The 16,548-nt window shown below is 38.1% G+C and overlaps 1 protein-coding gene across 2 annotated transcripts; it reads left to right on the top strand.

Annotated features, from left to right (window-relative positions):
* Positions 1–2,025: 2,025 nt before the first annotated feature.
* ric8b (RIC8 guanine nucleotide exchange factor B) lies at positions 2,026–16,076 on the top strand. Of its 2 annotated transcripts, XM_066684283.1 has the most exons (11): positions 2,026–2,273; positions 3,620–3,667; positions 4,065–4,682; positions 5,110–5,204; positions 9,323–9,473; positions 9,599–9,694; positions 9,813–9,957; positions 10,316–10,460; positions 10,872–10,991; positions 12,397–12,441; positions 14,398–16,076. In XM_066684283.1, the coding sequence occupies exons 1-11, from the start codon at positions 2,190–2,192 to the stop codon at positions 14,507–14,509; spliced, it is 1,659 nt and encodes a 552-aa protein (XP_066540380.1). In that variant the 5' UTR covers positions 2,026–2,189; the 3' UTR covers positions 14,510–16,076. The 2 variants fall into 2 exon arrangements, with proteins under 2 accessions (XP_066540380.1, XP_066540381.1); XM_066684284.1 differs by lacking the exon at positions 12,397–12,441 and having other exon boundaries at positions 2,031–2,273; positions 14,398–16,070.
* The last annotated feature ends 472 nt before the right edge of the window (positions 16,077–16,548 follow it).

Raw genomic sequence — 16,548 nt, 5'->3', positions numbered from 1 at the left:
GTAGCATAATGAGGAGAAAATGTTAAATACTCAGAAACACGCTAATGTTTTTGTCATAGGATCTAATGAAAAACACATGTCTGGCTCTAATGCATTTCTCTACTCTTCTGTCTGAATCTAAGTGAGATATCAATGCACAGATCATAACTTTCAGTAATCATGTTATTTTACACATTTTACACATCTGTCCCTGCTCTCTGAGAGTGAAACAGAAATTTGAGGGATGACGTTTTAATGCAATTATATACCTAATTTATTTCTCTGATTTGGATTAAAGTTTAACAAAGCAGATAAAGCAGTTCTTGTCTGTAAATGTGAGTGATGGTTCCACACTGCAGTGAAGCTGAGGCTGAATCCCAATGTGACCCTAAACACTCCGTAGAGCACAGCGTCTGTCATAATTAATGGCTTCTGCACTCATGTAGTGTGTTGTAGATCCAACATAAATTTAATCATCTATAAAGTTCACCTTTCTCTGTCGAATTGGTATCTTCTGTCTGGGTAGAGAATTATCAGTGCACTTCACAAACAATAAAACTATATAGGAGGTATGGAATGTGTGAGTGTGTGTCGCCCTGTGAAGGAATAGTGCCCCCTCCAGGGTGTGTCCATGCCTTGAGCCCAGTGATTCTGGGTAGGCTCTGGACCCACTGTAACCCTGAACTTGATAAGTAGTTACAGACAATAAATGAATGAATGAATGTAGAGGGTATGGCACTACTTTGGAATGCAGCCTGAGCTCCTTTACCGACAGTCCTTCAACATTGTGCAAGATTTTTGTGACAGTCCTTCCTTATCCATTCAGTCACATCATGCTGTTAACACCTGATGAGGTGCTGTTCTGATGCATGTTGTAGGGATAATGTATGCCTGATTAACAAATTAGAACTAGGGAACATATGCGACACCCGCTGGTAGTAAACAGAATTACAGCTTTAAAATTCAGGAGGAATCTAGGATTTCACACAGAAATTGATTTAAACTAGACTTTGTGTGAATTATTTAAATAATTTGGGGATCCTGCCTTATAAGCAGGGCAATTCGTGGAAAGCTCATGATAAAAGAAATTGGAACCTCTTGCTCCAGCCTCTTTCTCATCCTCCACTTCTGGAGTCATAACCAGAAACATCCCTGAAATGGGTATCAGGTGTATCAAAACTAGATTAAATAAAAATATATGCACTGAAAAATTACTGCTAATTACCACTATTATTTCATAGATTTAAAATATACACTTCAAATCAAGTCAGATTTAGGCAAATAATAGAAAAGCTGCTCAAAATAACATTCTTCCCTTAAATCACTGTTAGAATTTTAATACTTAAATAAAATGTAAAACCTTAGAACAGTAGAAATGGTTACGTGTTTCACGCTGTCTCTGCATTTTTATCTGCTAATCTGCAAAGTTTCAGTAGGAAGAAGTTTTCTGCTTAAATGCCTGATAATATTGTGTGGGCTCAAAATATTATTTTATGGCCTCACAATATTATTTGTAAAATATTATCTTTTGGCCATACTATTTTATTTAGTGTCCACAATATATTATTCTTGAAAATAATCAACCGATGGTGACCACAAACTGCTGAGCAGCTCAAGAATTTTACAGTGAGCATGGGACAATATTTCACTTGAAAAACTGCAACACTTAGTAGCTGAAATTCCCAAATGGTTAAAATGTACAGTTGAGATATTTTTAATAAGTGCATCATTAAAATCTTGAAAATCTGTTCAATGTCCTTTTATCTCAAATAAGATATAAAGTGAATGAACTTGGGACTGGTGCTCTGCTCTGGAGCTGTGTGGCAAAGAAAAGTCAGCAGCATTATACTGCCCCACCCCACTTTTTAATATTTAGTGTAAATGATACTCAGGGGTAAGGACTAAACAAATATAATTACTCTGACTCATACCAAATATTATGTTAATTTACAAGAGGGAGGAGAAAGTTGGGGTAATAAAAACACGAGCAGAACGAAAAAGGGTCGTGTAGTTGTGAGTTCTGCGTAAGTGCAGCGCAGCCCGAGGCTCTTGATGCTGGAGAGCCCTGTGCTCGGTGACGTGCCTCGGTTAAAAGTTGAGCTGTTCCAGAGCGGAGCCTCGAACCAAAACACACCCAGCGCCCTGAAGAGATCCTCAGCGCGGCCTGCAGCTCCAAGGACCGAGTTCAGAGCGGCGTTCAGCGTGTAAGCATGGGGCTGAGCGACATTTTAGCGCTGGTTGAGAGTGGAAGTGAAGAGCAGATAAACAGACGCCTGCACGAATACAACACTGAGGTAAGTCAGCTCTGCTAATAGGTCTAGCAGGCTAACGCTGCTAGCGTCAACCTGGGGATGGCAGACTGCAGCTTTAACAGAACAGAGAAACATCATAATTGAAAACGAACTGCTTTTAATTCCGAAGACCCAAAACCAAGTGAATTTGAGTCTGTTTGGCCCTGATAACTGCAAAACCACATCAGTTATCTGTGGTTTTCACACATCAGTTTTCAGTTAGTCTCTGCCTCCGGTAGCCATTAGCTTGGTTAGCCTGTGTTATACTCCCTTACCTGTTCTGAGTGTGATTACTTCCTTGTTTCGTTACATGGAATATTAAGGGTTTCGGGAACATGTGACACGTTTGGTAACCTTTAGGTAAAATGGAGAATCCCCCTGTGACATTCTCGCTTATATTATTGCACTGCTACTGTGACAGTGTCACACTTGCACTCCTCCTACTGCTGCACTGACTCTGTCATTTACAATGTTACACTCCTACTATTGCACTGCTACTCTGACTCTGTCATTTACAATGTTACACTCCTACTATTGCACTGCTACTCTGACACTGTCATTTACAATGTTACACTCCTACTATTGCACTGCTACTCTGACACTGTCATTTACAATGTTACACTCCTACTATTGCACTGCTACTCTGACACTCCTCTCTCACTCCACTGTCATTTACACTGTTACACTCCACTGCTACTCTGACACTGTCATGCTGTTACACTCCTTTTCTGACACTCACACTTGCACTGCTACTCTGACACTGTGACAGTGTCACTTATACATTTACACTCCTTGCACTGTTTCACTGCTGCTATGTGGCACAGTTCCACTATCACTGATACACTGTCACTATGGCACTCTGAGCCTGCTACTGTGGCACTGTTACTGTGTTAATCTGTTTATCTGACCCTGCTTCAATTGTCACATTTACACTGATAGACTGTTACTGTTATACTCTTAGACTGCTACACTTACAACATTACATGACACTGTGATAGTGACACTGTTACACGGCCGCACTTTTGCTGTTGCACTGCAGGAGTTACAACCTTCATATTTTCTTCTGAACATTTTTCAATTTTGAAGTGCTTTCTTCTGGCATTGGAAGATAATTTAAGGTGCACACTCTGTTTACAGATAATTAACTACACACACACAGTTTGTATAAACTATAGAAAAGCATTAGCCTACATATAAATAGGGATTTCTTCACTTTGTATATTACTCTGTGAGTGCATTCTAAACTTAATCACCAGTTTCCTGAATAAACTGTAAGTCAAGTAATAAGGAAGCATAACTGGTGTCTGGTGTTTCACACTGAATGAAATAGTCTTCATTTTGTTTTGTAGAACTGTAAAACGTTTGCCTTTGACTCCAAAGAAGAGGATGCTCGAAAAGTAAGTATACGCATGACTGGAATTAAGACAGGCTTTAAGTATGTAGCATGAACAGGGTATTTTTTTTCCTTCCCCCTTTTACAGCTACAGATACCATTAGAGTGTTATTGAGTCAAACATCTAATGAAACATTATGATTTTGACATTTCCCCCCATTTTCACCTTGCCTTATAATGTGCAGGTAGACATTATGGAGGGTTATAAGGGTTTTTTTTTTTCTTTCCCCTCTTTTTCCCCCTTCAGTTCTTAACTCTAGTATTTCCATGGTCTGTGACTAACCAGTTTTGTCGACTCTTTGTAAATTTCTAAATCCCATCCATTTTATCAAGCTTAATTGATTGGCATTCAGCAAGTTTTCAGGTTGTATCCTAACCATCACACTATGCTCCTCCTGCAGAAGCTGTGTCAGGGATTGCTAACAGTGCTCAGACGACCTGTTCAGTCCCAGTGCCAAAGCACCTGTCTGGAGACAATGCGAATCTTGTCACGTGACAAGCGTGTATTGGGCCCTGTAGCCACCATAGAGGGCATCCTCACATTAGTGAGACTGGCCCAGATCCCACTGCCTGCTACTGATATAGAGCCTTTAGGAGAAACTAAGTCAGCAGCAGAGAAGCGTGTTGTAGTTGAAGCGCTCAAGTGCCTTTGCAATGTGGTGTTCAACAGTGTGGCAGCACAGCAGGTAGGCGCAGATGTGCAGTTAGCGAGTGGACTTTGTGCTTACTTGCGCTCGTCCAGTTCCACACAACATGAAGTAGTGCTCTTCTCTCTCCGCCTGATGTTCCTGCTGTCTGCCCTTCGGCCAGATATCCGCAGAGTACTGTGCAAAGAAACAGGAGCCATCGTGCTGCTCACTGAAGTTCTGGAACGTACTCTGGATGTACGCTGGGCAGGGCCATATGAAGTAGCACCTCCAGACCACCAGACCCTGCCTATTCCACAAGAAAAAAGTGAGCAAGTAATGGAAGCCCTCAAAGCTCTGTTCAACATCACCATGACAGACTCCAGTGATGAGGTGAGCAGGACTGAGGCAACTTGATCAAGCTGCCCTATGAAATGAAGTGGGTTAACTCATAAATGAAAGTTTCAACAGCTGTTTGGGCATTCCTTAGGTATTCAGTGACCCAGCTCTACATATACAAGTAGTTTATAACTGCTCTGTAATTATATAAGCATTACTTTACCTGCTAGAAAAGGTATATATTCACAGACTATTAATTCGGTATTTCATTGCTTTAATGGAAAGATTTCAAACAGGCAGGTTTTTCACCAGTCATTATTATCTGTCACACATGATCATTTACACTGTCTCTTTGTTTCACCCATATTAAGTTTACTGATTGTGTGCAGTGCTAAATAGATTCCTACTGTGCAGTAGTTTTAAAGAGTTTTATATTATATTTGACTGTGCGCTCACCATGCTTTTTTCTTTCTTTCAAAAGGATGATTATCATCAGCTGCGGCTTATTGCAGGTATATTGAGGCATATTTTGATGCTGAAGGCCCAGACAGAGGAAAAAACAGAGGATATTCACAGGTAGGTATCCTATTCAAGCAAGTTGATTGGTGATCTTAACTATAGCATCTCTGAGTTTTCCTGGGTTAAGGCCTATTCTCACCAATTTATATGGACAAAAAAGCATGTCAAGTTTAAAAAAATAAATAAAAACACACAGTAACACTGTCTTTCAAACTGAGTCCAAAATTGATGGACTGCGATGCCTCATATCTTGAATTCAAACAGGTCCTATTTTATGGATGTTTTAAAAATCAAACTGACCAGTCAGTGTCAGCTCAAAGTCAGAGTCATGGTTACAGATCAACACAAAACAAGCAACATGCTGATTACTAAAAATGTGTAGGTTAAACAAAATATAACTTATAATTTTGTTTTAAAGAGAAGAGCAACCCAGAAGCAAAGACTCAAACTCCTCCAGTGACCCCTAGAAACAACTCCTGTAATGTTCTCTAGATTGGGGTGAACTTGTGTGTTGTTTAGCTGCAGTACTAAAAATAAAATGATATATTAACCTTTTTTCTTGAAAAATTTTACTCCATGTGAATAGGCCTTTACTCTAGCTCCTTTCAGGCATGCATGGTAATCCAGGATATGTAATGTCAGAGAGTGCCCATGTGTGAATAGAACCAATAATGTCTCAGAAAAAAAAGTGAAATCATGTGTTCGAGTGACTGCTAAACCTGCTGCACAGACACTGCCCCATACCTAAACTATGCTGAAGTGAAAATGCATCTTCCAATAAAAGTCTCTAGCTGTACGCTATGTGTATGAAAAGGCAACTCTGGAAAACATCTGTAACTTATTCATATCTGATAATGACTTGGGTCTGATGTCATTCTGGGAATTCTTGAAAAACCACGTAAAGTGTTGTCTAACTACTCTGGTGGTTTCACAGTTGGTACTGATGGTAAGTCTTGAACCTTACCATCAGTAGGATGCTCTATTATTGTAGGGATGAAGTGTTAATAACAGTATACTGAAAACCCAAACAAGTTGAATTCTGATATATCAAATGTGATCTTTTGAGAACTGTCATCACATGTTCAAAGAGGAATGCCATAGAATATGATTGAAGGGGTGTCGACTTTGAAGTGATTAATGGTGCAAACCTTTGCCCTGTAGAGAAAAACCAATGCATTTTGAACCCCCCCAAAATGAGTGTGGGTTTGACTCATTGTGTGCCCCATGGCTCAGTCACCGGTCCTTTCACACTTTTGGAATGTCTTGTTGTCTTGACACAAATGCACAAGGCATTCTACTGCTCTCCAACCCAGCTGACTATATTCTGCCCCTTTAACAAAGCACACTGAATGTGCTGAAGCAGACTTGGGCACTGGTAGCTGGGCTTTTGTTATTCAAATAATTTCAAGACCACATTTCATGCACTTATTTTGGCCATTTTAAAACATTGCCAGTCGTTTTTGGTTGACATCCCTGTTAGCACCACAGTGTCTGTTTGTGGTTTATACATATATGGATTTTTATAAATAAATCATATAAACATGGTATGCAAATTCTACAAGGTAGTATTCATGGACTATTTTTGAATTAATCTGTAGAGGTTTACAGTGTGTTCATATTAGCATAATCACAGATAATTTATAGAAGCATGTGTATGGAGTCAAAAAGATTTTAAGCTTGTAAAATAATGTTCAAAGATGTAACAGAAAATGTAACTGTTTGAGTAACTGCATGCATATAAAATTCAAATCCACAAATGTATGGTAATGATCAGATGTAAAACAACAATAATAATAATAATATAAATTCACAAATGTGGAAAAAATAAATTCAACCACAGTGAAATAACTCCCACTGTCATATTTGGAACCTCAACAATATTTGCGCTGGCACATTTTAAGCCATTTAAGAGGTACTAATTCCCACATTCACAACATTTTATTTACAAATGCAAATATTTTCTACATGTTTAAAAATAATTTCTATACATTATAAATATTTTTTCCACATTTGTGAATTTAAATTATTTTTGTTTTAAATTTGAGCATTCCAATACATTTGTGGATTTTAATTTTACATGTATGTATGTATTTGCTAAAATGCAGTTACAAATTTCGTTACATCTGAGTATTCTTTTACAAGCTCAATCTTTTTGACCCTTTTTGACTCTATACGTATGTGACAATTTTCAAAAGGTTATTATAAAGACAACATTGAAAACTGTCAACCTGTGCCAACAAATATCTAATTTATTTAAACAATAAAATAATTTTAAATGGCTTATTATTAATGATTGTAAGAGTAGTAGTAATCAGAAAAATAATATAAATAGGATAATATGTGAAATGTACATTAAATAGCTATTAGTAATTGGTGAATTGTGTGAACCAGAGCATGTTGACCAGTGTTGCCTCTCAAAATCTCCATTGGTCACTGATTCTGGACTGACAGGTGCTCTAAAACCTTGCCAGCTTTTGTCCATTTTTAAATATGGCGGAATGAGCTTTTTCCACAGGGATTAAAGTTCTCTGTTGCTTCACTGGTTTTCCGTCACAGCCATTACCTGTTTAGCTGCATCCTGCTGTTGCTGTTTAGTTTGTGTGTTTAAAATCTTAATGGGAGTGTCTGAATAACAGAAGATGGAACAATCAGACATTTGCAATGCCTGATGGCAGAAAAGAGAATTACAGCTTTTAAGTGCAGGAGAAATCACACAGTTGGGAGCTAATTTGATTTGACTAGCCTTCATAAATATGATTTAAAGAATTTATTTATAAAAATGACAATTCTGGGAAAAGCCATGAAGGAAGTGTTTCTAGAATTCTGTCCATTGCAAAAAGTTGTCTTTGGGTCGCTGCAGTCAAATGTCTGGTACTTGGGGCTTCCAGTGATAGATCACAGGCCCTACTCTTTCTCCACGTCTAGAGCCATAGCGATTACACCTGTAAAAATAACCGTGAAGCAATATCACATGTGGCAAAGCTTTAGGCTCATGGTTTTACTGCCAAAAAGCAAAACAGCTTTTGCAATTATAGCAAGATTTAAACTGAAGAAGTCAATACTGCTTTAGTTAGCAGTGTTTATAGCCATTGTTTTGTGGCTCACTATGTTCTGCTATAGGTAATACTTGTTATTTGGGGACATCTGCTTCCAACACTATGTAATATATTGTATTTTTCATAGTTTTACCGTTTATTTACCTCCTCTGCTGTAGAGTACACTGCATGTGCCTGTGTTTACTTTCTGTGCTCTGTTCTCATTGGCTGTCGAAGGGATTTGTTCAGCCTTGAGTTGGTGAAGAATTTACAATACGCGACTATGTCCAAAGGTCACAGTCAGGTAAAAAAAAATCAAACTGCGACTGGTCTGAAATGCGATTTCGAGGCAAAATATTTAGAATCTGGCTAAAAGTCATGTAGTGTAACTCCAGCTTAAGGCCATGCCAAAGAAAACTGATTTCAATCAGACAACCACAAAGAAACATGCTAACACAAGTCAGCAGCAGTCCTTAAGGTGCATTTCACAGTTGTGATAAATATCCTCATGACAGAGTAAAAAGCTGTTCAGTCAGGGTATACTATGTCTTACATATGTACTTGTTGCTGCATTATGGATATATTGTTGTTTTTTTTTTTTTTCATGTTTCTGAAATGTTAAAAAAATGTAATGTGCAGTTAATAAAAAGTAAATGTTGTTCATTCGAGCTTATTATATCTTATTATCGATACAGAACACTGCTTTAACAAAATAAAATCTGTAAGTATAGCAATGTAAATATCTGGTTTGATAGGCACCTATCTAGTAATTACGGTAGATAGCGTTGGTATTGGTACCTGGTATGGACAGATACTTGAACGCTTATCCGTATTGGAAGGGAGAAAGTGGTATCGGTGCATCCCTACTCCATAGTATGACCTTTTTTGTATTTTCATTGTCTATCTGGGCTTGTTTTCCTAAAAGTATATTAACTTTAAGTTCATGTTGCAATAATATTGATTAAAATAGTGTAAATTTTTTGTGTAACAAAGATTAGTGACATTAAAAATTAAGAAACATCTACAACCATGAAAACCACACCCATTTAAATCCACTGTGTAATTGTGTGCATGACACTATGTAAATATTCTTTGTACATAATTTCTAACTGTCGTTTTTTGTTCTATTATTTATTTCAGTCATGCCATAAACCTCCTGAGCAATCTTCCTGTAAGTTGCTTGGATGTCCTTATTGACGTGCCTTTACAGGGAGGACTTGAGAAATATGGTGGAAAGAATATGGATGCTGTGCAGGTGCTTGTTGACTTCATGGAGAAAAGAATAGATAAGGTAATGAACAGATGCGATGAATCAGTCTTGCGATTGGAAATGTTGAGGAGCTCATGTGTGGTGTGTTTTTTTTTTTTTTTTTTTTTTTTTTTTTTTGTCTTCCCTTCCTTCATCCACACTCTCAGGGGTGCAACTACAAAGAAGGTCTGACACCAGTGCTGAGCCTGATGACAGAGAGTTCCAGATACCACAGGGAGATCCGTAGATACCTCAAAGCCAAGGTACAGTTCCCACTATCCTGTATTGCACTGGTAATAGGCCTGTTGCCTGTATAGTACTTAGTTTTTTTTCCCTCTTTCTAATTGTATACATTTTAAATTGATCATGGTTTATGCCCAGGTTTTGCCACCTTTAAAAGATGTAAAAGAGAGACCTGAAGTGGGCACCACAATCCGGAACAAACTGGTGCGCCTCATGACACATGTAGACATGGGAGTAAAACAGGGGGCCGCAGAGTTTCTTTTTGTTCTCTGCAAGGAAAGTGGTAAGTGTTTACTTAATGCAAGTGTGTTCAACTCACTGTTCAGGACATTGGGGAGATTTTCCTGCTTGAAAGCTGCCATGATGTAAATCGACACCTACCTGCCTGGCTGGGTGTCTTTTTATATTTTATGTTACTTCAACTGAACCCTGGTCCTCCATGACCAGAGCTGCACTTCCTTTGCCTGATGTTCTGTTATTATGAGTGCAATTATATGTTTTGTGAGCTTTTTCCCATGAGAGAATATGTTTTGGTGAATAGTTTCTGGTCCAGAGACAAATCTCTATCAGATGGGAAGATTTTTTTCCATGTACTTGTAATTCCAGTTTGTCTTTATGCAATTTTTTTTATTGTCTTGTAGTTGATAATCTATTGAAGTACACGGGATATGGCAATGCTGCCGGGCTGCTAGTGGCTCGAGGCCTTCTGGCAGGCGGTAGAGGAGAGACAGAGTATTCTGCTGATGAGGATTCAGACACTGAGGAATACAAGTCAGCAAAACCATTGTGAGTGTATGGGTATATGGCTGTGTTTGGTGATGGTTAACATAATTAATAATAGTTCTACTGATTAAAAACACATTTACTGCTGGTTTAAAGACTTAATTAATTTATATATTTATCTTTAAAAGCTTTCAAAATTTAATGAATTATTATTTTTATGACACACTTTCAGCCTCATTGCATTCTAGCCACATGTAAAGGAAGTGTAATGGGGGAAAAAAATAACCTTTTTTTTGTTTACTAATTTACAGCAGTTGTTGTTTTATATACACAAATACTGGCCTGAATAAGTGGACATACAGAAGTTTCCAATGCAGGCGTATGTGTATGTGATTATTTTTGTGTTGTGGCTTACATGCTTTTCGAATAGATGATGTATGTTTCTCACAGTGTTTTCACTGCTTGACTCTTCAGCATTAATCCCATCACGGGGCACATTGAAGAGCCAATGCCAAACCCTATTGAAGATATGACTGAGGAGCAGAAGGAATATGAAGCTCAGAAACTTGTGAACATGATTGGCGAGTTGTCACGGTGGGTTAGAACAGGCCTCTTAAGTACTACTGTGAATGCAGTCTTATGTTTTTATGCCTGATAGAAGTTCAACAGTCCTAAAAGTATGCACCGGACCACGGGTATCACAAAACATTCACATTGACACTTGTCCGTGCTCACACTTGTTTTAAATAAACATGTATGTGTATATCACATTAGGCTTTGCTCCCCTTTAGAGGCTTCAATAAAAGCAGGCTGCCTTTATGTTGACCTTTTAATAAACAACTGACAGAAAACACCAGAGTTGAAACAGCATGAGGAGCTGTGGCGTTGCTCTGAACACGTTCCTTACCAACCACTTCATTAAGGCAGGAATCTCCTACTGCTTGCCTCTGCCTCATTTACAGCTGGCCTTCCTCTGTGCTGCAACATTCAACAGGAGTCAATGCAAGCTGCCGCTGCACCAGCCTGCCACCTCAGCCCACCACCACAGCCCTGCTGCATTAATTACCAGCTAATTGGCACACACAGTGGGGTCGCAAGCTCAGTCCTTTGTACTGTGCATTCAGTTTTTCTTTTTTTTCTCTCCTTTTTCTTAATAGATATACGTGCCTCTTTTATACACAGTTCCCTGTATTCAACAGAGGTGCCAAACATTGTCCTGAGAGAAGAAATGGCCAGAGACACAGGCTCAATTAGGGTGGCTTTGGTGTGCCTGTGTGCGCGCTTTGGAGAGTGTCAAATAAGTTTGCAAACACGAGAGGACTACATTGTTATTGTCCATCCATAGAGTAGTCGAGACGTAATGAGCAGCGTGTGCCGATGAGAAGCAGATTCCTCCCTTTAGAATGGGTCCTAACCCCCCATCTTTTCTCCTTTCACTCCATGAGGACGAAGGAGGTGGTGTTGTGAGGGCAGAGAGACCATCACCAGTGCGCCCAGTATGGCTGCTCAGGAGATGGCTCACATCTCAGCAAGAATGCCCCCCCCACCACCCTCCACTGCTTGACTCGCTCCAATTAGCACTGACTCTGACCTACCACCAACACACACATTCAAATACATTCTCTCACTGATACTCATACACTTCACTTTTTCATCATCTTTAGTACTAATTAATGTGCTTCTGTGTTTGTGTCAGAAGGGGATGGAAAGGAGAATCATTTTTCTGTATGTAGACAGTACCTATAATACACACATAAACATGAGGCATTTCACATCAGCACAGCACATTAACAGCCAGGGAAAAAATAACCTCAGACATAATCAGTTAGCCAAGATGAAACTTTTCTTCTGCTCTAAAATAAACAGCATCTCAGATCTGTCTAGGCTGATAAGGTAATTTTGGGATAATGATGTAAATTTGGTTTTGGGTTATACAGCAGCTTACTCTGACTTAAATTTTGTCATTGTGTCTAAAATAGATTGATTTTGCCTTTTGCAGACTCAGGATACTGGAGAGTTCTTTTGTTATATGCAGAGTTAATAGGTAATTATACTGAACAATGATTTTCTTACTCTGCGTCCCTTTCATTCAGGCTAAAAAAGTCTTGCAAATATAAAAGGAAGCAGAAATAAAAAAATAATAAAAATGTACCCACTAAAATCAAGGCTCTAGCAAGAGAAACTAATAATAATTATTATTAATAATACACAGGGTAATACAGGGTAGTAGTAATAATAATAATTAATATTAAGAACAGAGTTCAGTGTGTGAATTGAGAATAGCATGTGTTAAATATCTGTCGCATAACTTTCAGCTACTTGGACTTCAGTCTAGGTTATTTGACAAAACAATAATTATAGATATATATAACAATAACAATAGAAACATAATTTATAAAATTTTGTTATTTAACATAAAAAAATTTGTTCAAACTTCCTTTGAACTTTTGCTCAGAGTGTGAAATTTCTTGAGGTGAAAAACAGTGTTTATCCGAATGAGTAGAATGGGTGATTCATCTACTTGCAAATGTTTGAAAACACATAACTGTTATGACTTGTGTGCTTTTTCATGTAGCAGAACTTGTCAATTTTTCCCCGTTAAAGAAGACCCACTTAAAGAATGCACAGCTGAAATTGGACTGACGTTAAAAACTGAGTGCAGCTTAATTTTCTTGACATCATTTTTTTAAATGCCCTCAGCTGTGTATTTCAGTATCTGAAAGTTTTTGTGAATAACCCAGAATTGCGAGCTGAATGTGAGGCCTGCAAATGAATGCAAATGTGAGATTTTTTTTTCCAAGCTTTGATTGGATAATGTTCTCAAAAATCATCTTAGGCTTTGCTTTGATTGGATAATGCTCTGATGAACCATCTTAGGGCGCGCTGGGGACACACAGTGCAGATATAATTGGATTAGCATGGAGGAGTAGCCATGGCTTTGAAGAGATTAGAATGAGTACTGATCCTGTAATTAAACTGCAAAGCGGGGGGAAGGGAGGGTCCAAGCCGGGTTCAGGGTGTGTTTGAAGGGCTGTCTTTGGGGCTGTGATTCCAAGGGCTCTTATGTGGCCGGATGTGAAGGGAAAAGAAAGATGTCTTACACATCAACAGGCCTCTTTAGAGAAAGGACCTGAATGCTACTACAATGCCTGGCACAATGAGTTTCTTTCAAAGAGCAGGTGGATTGTGGTGACAAATTAGTGGACTGAGAAACCACATTTATCAGACGCGAGGGTGACAAATGCATCAAACGAGTGATTACACTAAGCAGCTAGTTGTCACTGCTGTCCTGCAGATTGTGTGGTATTAAATTCATTTAATTAATTCATTTGACATGGCGCCTAAACTGGCAGATTTAAAATACAAATGATGGTATGAAGAAGAAGAAAAAAAATGCTCCTCTATCAGCTGGCTATAGATTAGATTATACCAGTATTGGTGACACTTTTTTTAAGCTTTACCTACATTTGCTGCCCATCAACATTATTAAAGTACAGAAATGTCATTTGCTGGGTGATTCAGATTGTTTGTAAGTTCACATTTAAATTTAGCCATTTGCCCCATTTTTGTGCAAACCACTTTTAGTGATCATCTGGAACCCGTTAATCTATATTTGTATTGTTTGCACGGTATATATCACTATTTTTGTCTGTTCAGGACACATCTTTGTCACCTGTCAATTAATAGTTTAGACCCCAGCGGAACAGGAAATCGTAGTCAGCAATGAAACAGCTCGAGTTAAAAATAAGCTTTTTTGTTTGTTTGTTTGTTTTTTTAAACACAAAGATGGGAATTTCTTTTGTTGTATTAAAATTTTTCTTTAGAGTACCCCCCTTTTTTAAGACTGCACTATTCTTCAGCGATTGTTTGAAACAAATTTATATACATTTTTAAATTAAGGGCTGTCAGTGATTCTGGAGCTGACTCTAAATATTACAACAACAGAAAATGAGCATATCTACAGTAGCGTTTCTGACCCTGTTCTCTTTTCTGTCTACAGACAGCAGTTGATCAGGCCAATGGGTGTGAAGAAAGATGGCTCCCTGGCGCCTCTAGAGGAGGCTATTCACCAGTGCAGTGTAGATGACAGCTGTGAGTCTGACTCGGATTAACCTGAGCCGTTCTTACTCCCTCGAGCACTGCAGGGTCTCTGCTGCCCCTCAGGGCAAAGTCACTGAAAGAGTGTGATTATAATCCACATCAGTCTCACACCAGAAAACATCCCCACACAAGCAGAGGCAGTTTATCCTGCTGTAATATTGTTTTTGTTTATGTCTTGCACTTGCACGCTGAGCACAGAGGGTCAGTCATGGGCTCTGGAGATTAGGCTCTTCTCTCTAATCATTCCTTACCTTACTCAAGGTTCACTGATATTTTTAGAAAGGTAAATATATTGGGGGTTTGGTTTCACTATTAAATGCAGAGCACATTTTGTATCGGTGTCTTTTAAGGGTGCACTCCATATTCAAGCCTTCAAAAATGTAAACAATCTCAGCATTTTATCTTTTTGGGCCCCTGAGTGAGGAGTTTGAGGAATGCTGTCCCTCAATCTTAAACACTATAATGTCCATGTCATATTTAATCAAGTAGAACTGGCAAATATCAATTCTGGATTTGACTGAATGCATACTTCCAGCCTTATCTAGCTTTAAAGACACAGAGACGCATACAGATTGGCTTGTAGTTAAATTTGATACTGTCAATATTGCTTTTCAGCGAATTGTTAAAAACAGGAAGAGAAAGAAAATGAAGTGATAACTTCATGTTCTAAAATTTGGACAGCTTTACTTAGGCAGTTCTGAAAAGAATACTTGTTTAATAGAAATCAGAGGTTCTGCTCAAAGGCTTGTCACACGCCAACACTGGGATGCTTAGCTTATTATTACTTCAGAAGCCTTACTGTCTTTAATAGGTGGTCAACACTGGGCTTGTGCTTATATTTTATTTATTTTTTCTTCTTCTTTGTATGTTTTTCTGAACACAGCAGATCTGTTAAAAACTTAAACACATTTATTTCTCAGGCCTTAATGTAGACTGTACTATTTGTATTAAAGTCCTTTTTTTTGGAATCACTTTTTTTATCAAACCTGAAACGAGGAGTTTGAAACAGATTTTTAGCAAAAAAAATTTTGTACATATTTTCCTGTATTTCATTTTCTTGCTTTTTGTTTGTTCAAAGCATTTGTAAATTAATGGTAATCCTCAATGTTTTGTTCCTGATCTGGAAGCTGTCTTGGCTGTGAGCATGCAGAGTGAGTGTTTATGTCTACATGAATTATACTCATCAAACTTTATCAAAGAACCTAGAAGTGTCACGTAAAAGGAAGTTCACTACTACCTTCTCTCAACATTTTAATTGACATGTTTTGCACTGCATATATGTGCTTCTTGGTTTTTATGTAATATTTTAAGGCAAAATTGCTGCTTTTGTTAGAATGATTTTTCTTCAGATAAAGCATGGTTTGTCTTACCTAAAATAATTGTGCTAGATTTATTGCCACTGACAGTTAAAAGGGACATTGTGAACAATCACTGGGATTAAACATGTTATTCTGATTTTGTCAACTATCTTTCATATACATAGAACATAGAAGGCACTTCAGAGATGTTCCACCTCCTTCTCTGAGTCTCTCCAATCAGTACTGGACACATTCACATGTGATGCAAAGATGGGGCACACAAAAAACCCTGAGTATGAAAGGGAAGTGAGCAAATAATACTTCTGCATGTGATACATCAAATTAATTTGGAATTTCACAAGAAAAACAATGGTGTGCTTGGTTTTAATGTAACTTTATTCTTTCATGAGTTATTTACAAGTATCTGACCACCACAAATGTGTTCAAAGTGAAAACACTTTATGTGGTCAGAAACTTGTAAATAACTCATGAAAGAATAAAGTACACCAAGCACACCATTGTTTTTACATCAATAAGTTTGATGTCTCACATGACCCTCTTCCCATTGGAAAAACAAAATTTGGATTCAAAATGGCCGACTTCAAAATGGCCTCCATGGTCACCACCCATCTTGAAATGTTTCCCCCCTCCCATATACTAATATGCCACAAACAGGAAGTTAATATCGCCAACCATTCCCATTTTATTAAGGTGTATCCATATAAATGGCCCACCCTGTAGAATGGTGAAAA

Source organism: Hoplias malabaricus, chromosome 11 (assembly GCF_029633855.1).
Source record: "Hoplias malabaricus isolate fHopMal1 chromosome 11, fHopMal1.hap1, whole genome shotgun sequence".
NCBI classification, from domain to species: domain Eukaryota; kingdom Metazoa; phylum Chordata; class Actinopteri; order Characiformes; family Erythrinidae; genus Hoplias; species Hoplias malabaricus.
This window is presented reverse-complemented; position numbering and strand designations above follow the sequence as displayed.

Excerpts from the sequence above, each read along its gene's own strand:
- ric8b (XM_066684283.1), top strand. The coding sequence starts at position 2,190 with ATGGGGCTGAGCGACATTTTAGCGCTGGTTGAGAGTGGAAGTGAAGAG. Across the intron at positions 3,668-4,064 it reads AAGAAGAGGATGCTCGAAAA|AAGCTGTGTCAGGGATTGCT; the intron begins GTAAGTATACGC and ends CTCCTCCTGCAG. Across the intron at positions 12,442-14,397 it reads GTTATATGCAGAGTTAATAG|ACAGCAGTTGATCAGGCCAA; the intron begins GTAATTATACTG and ends TTCTGTCTACAG.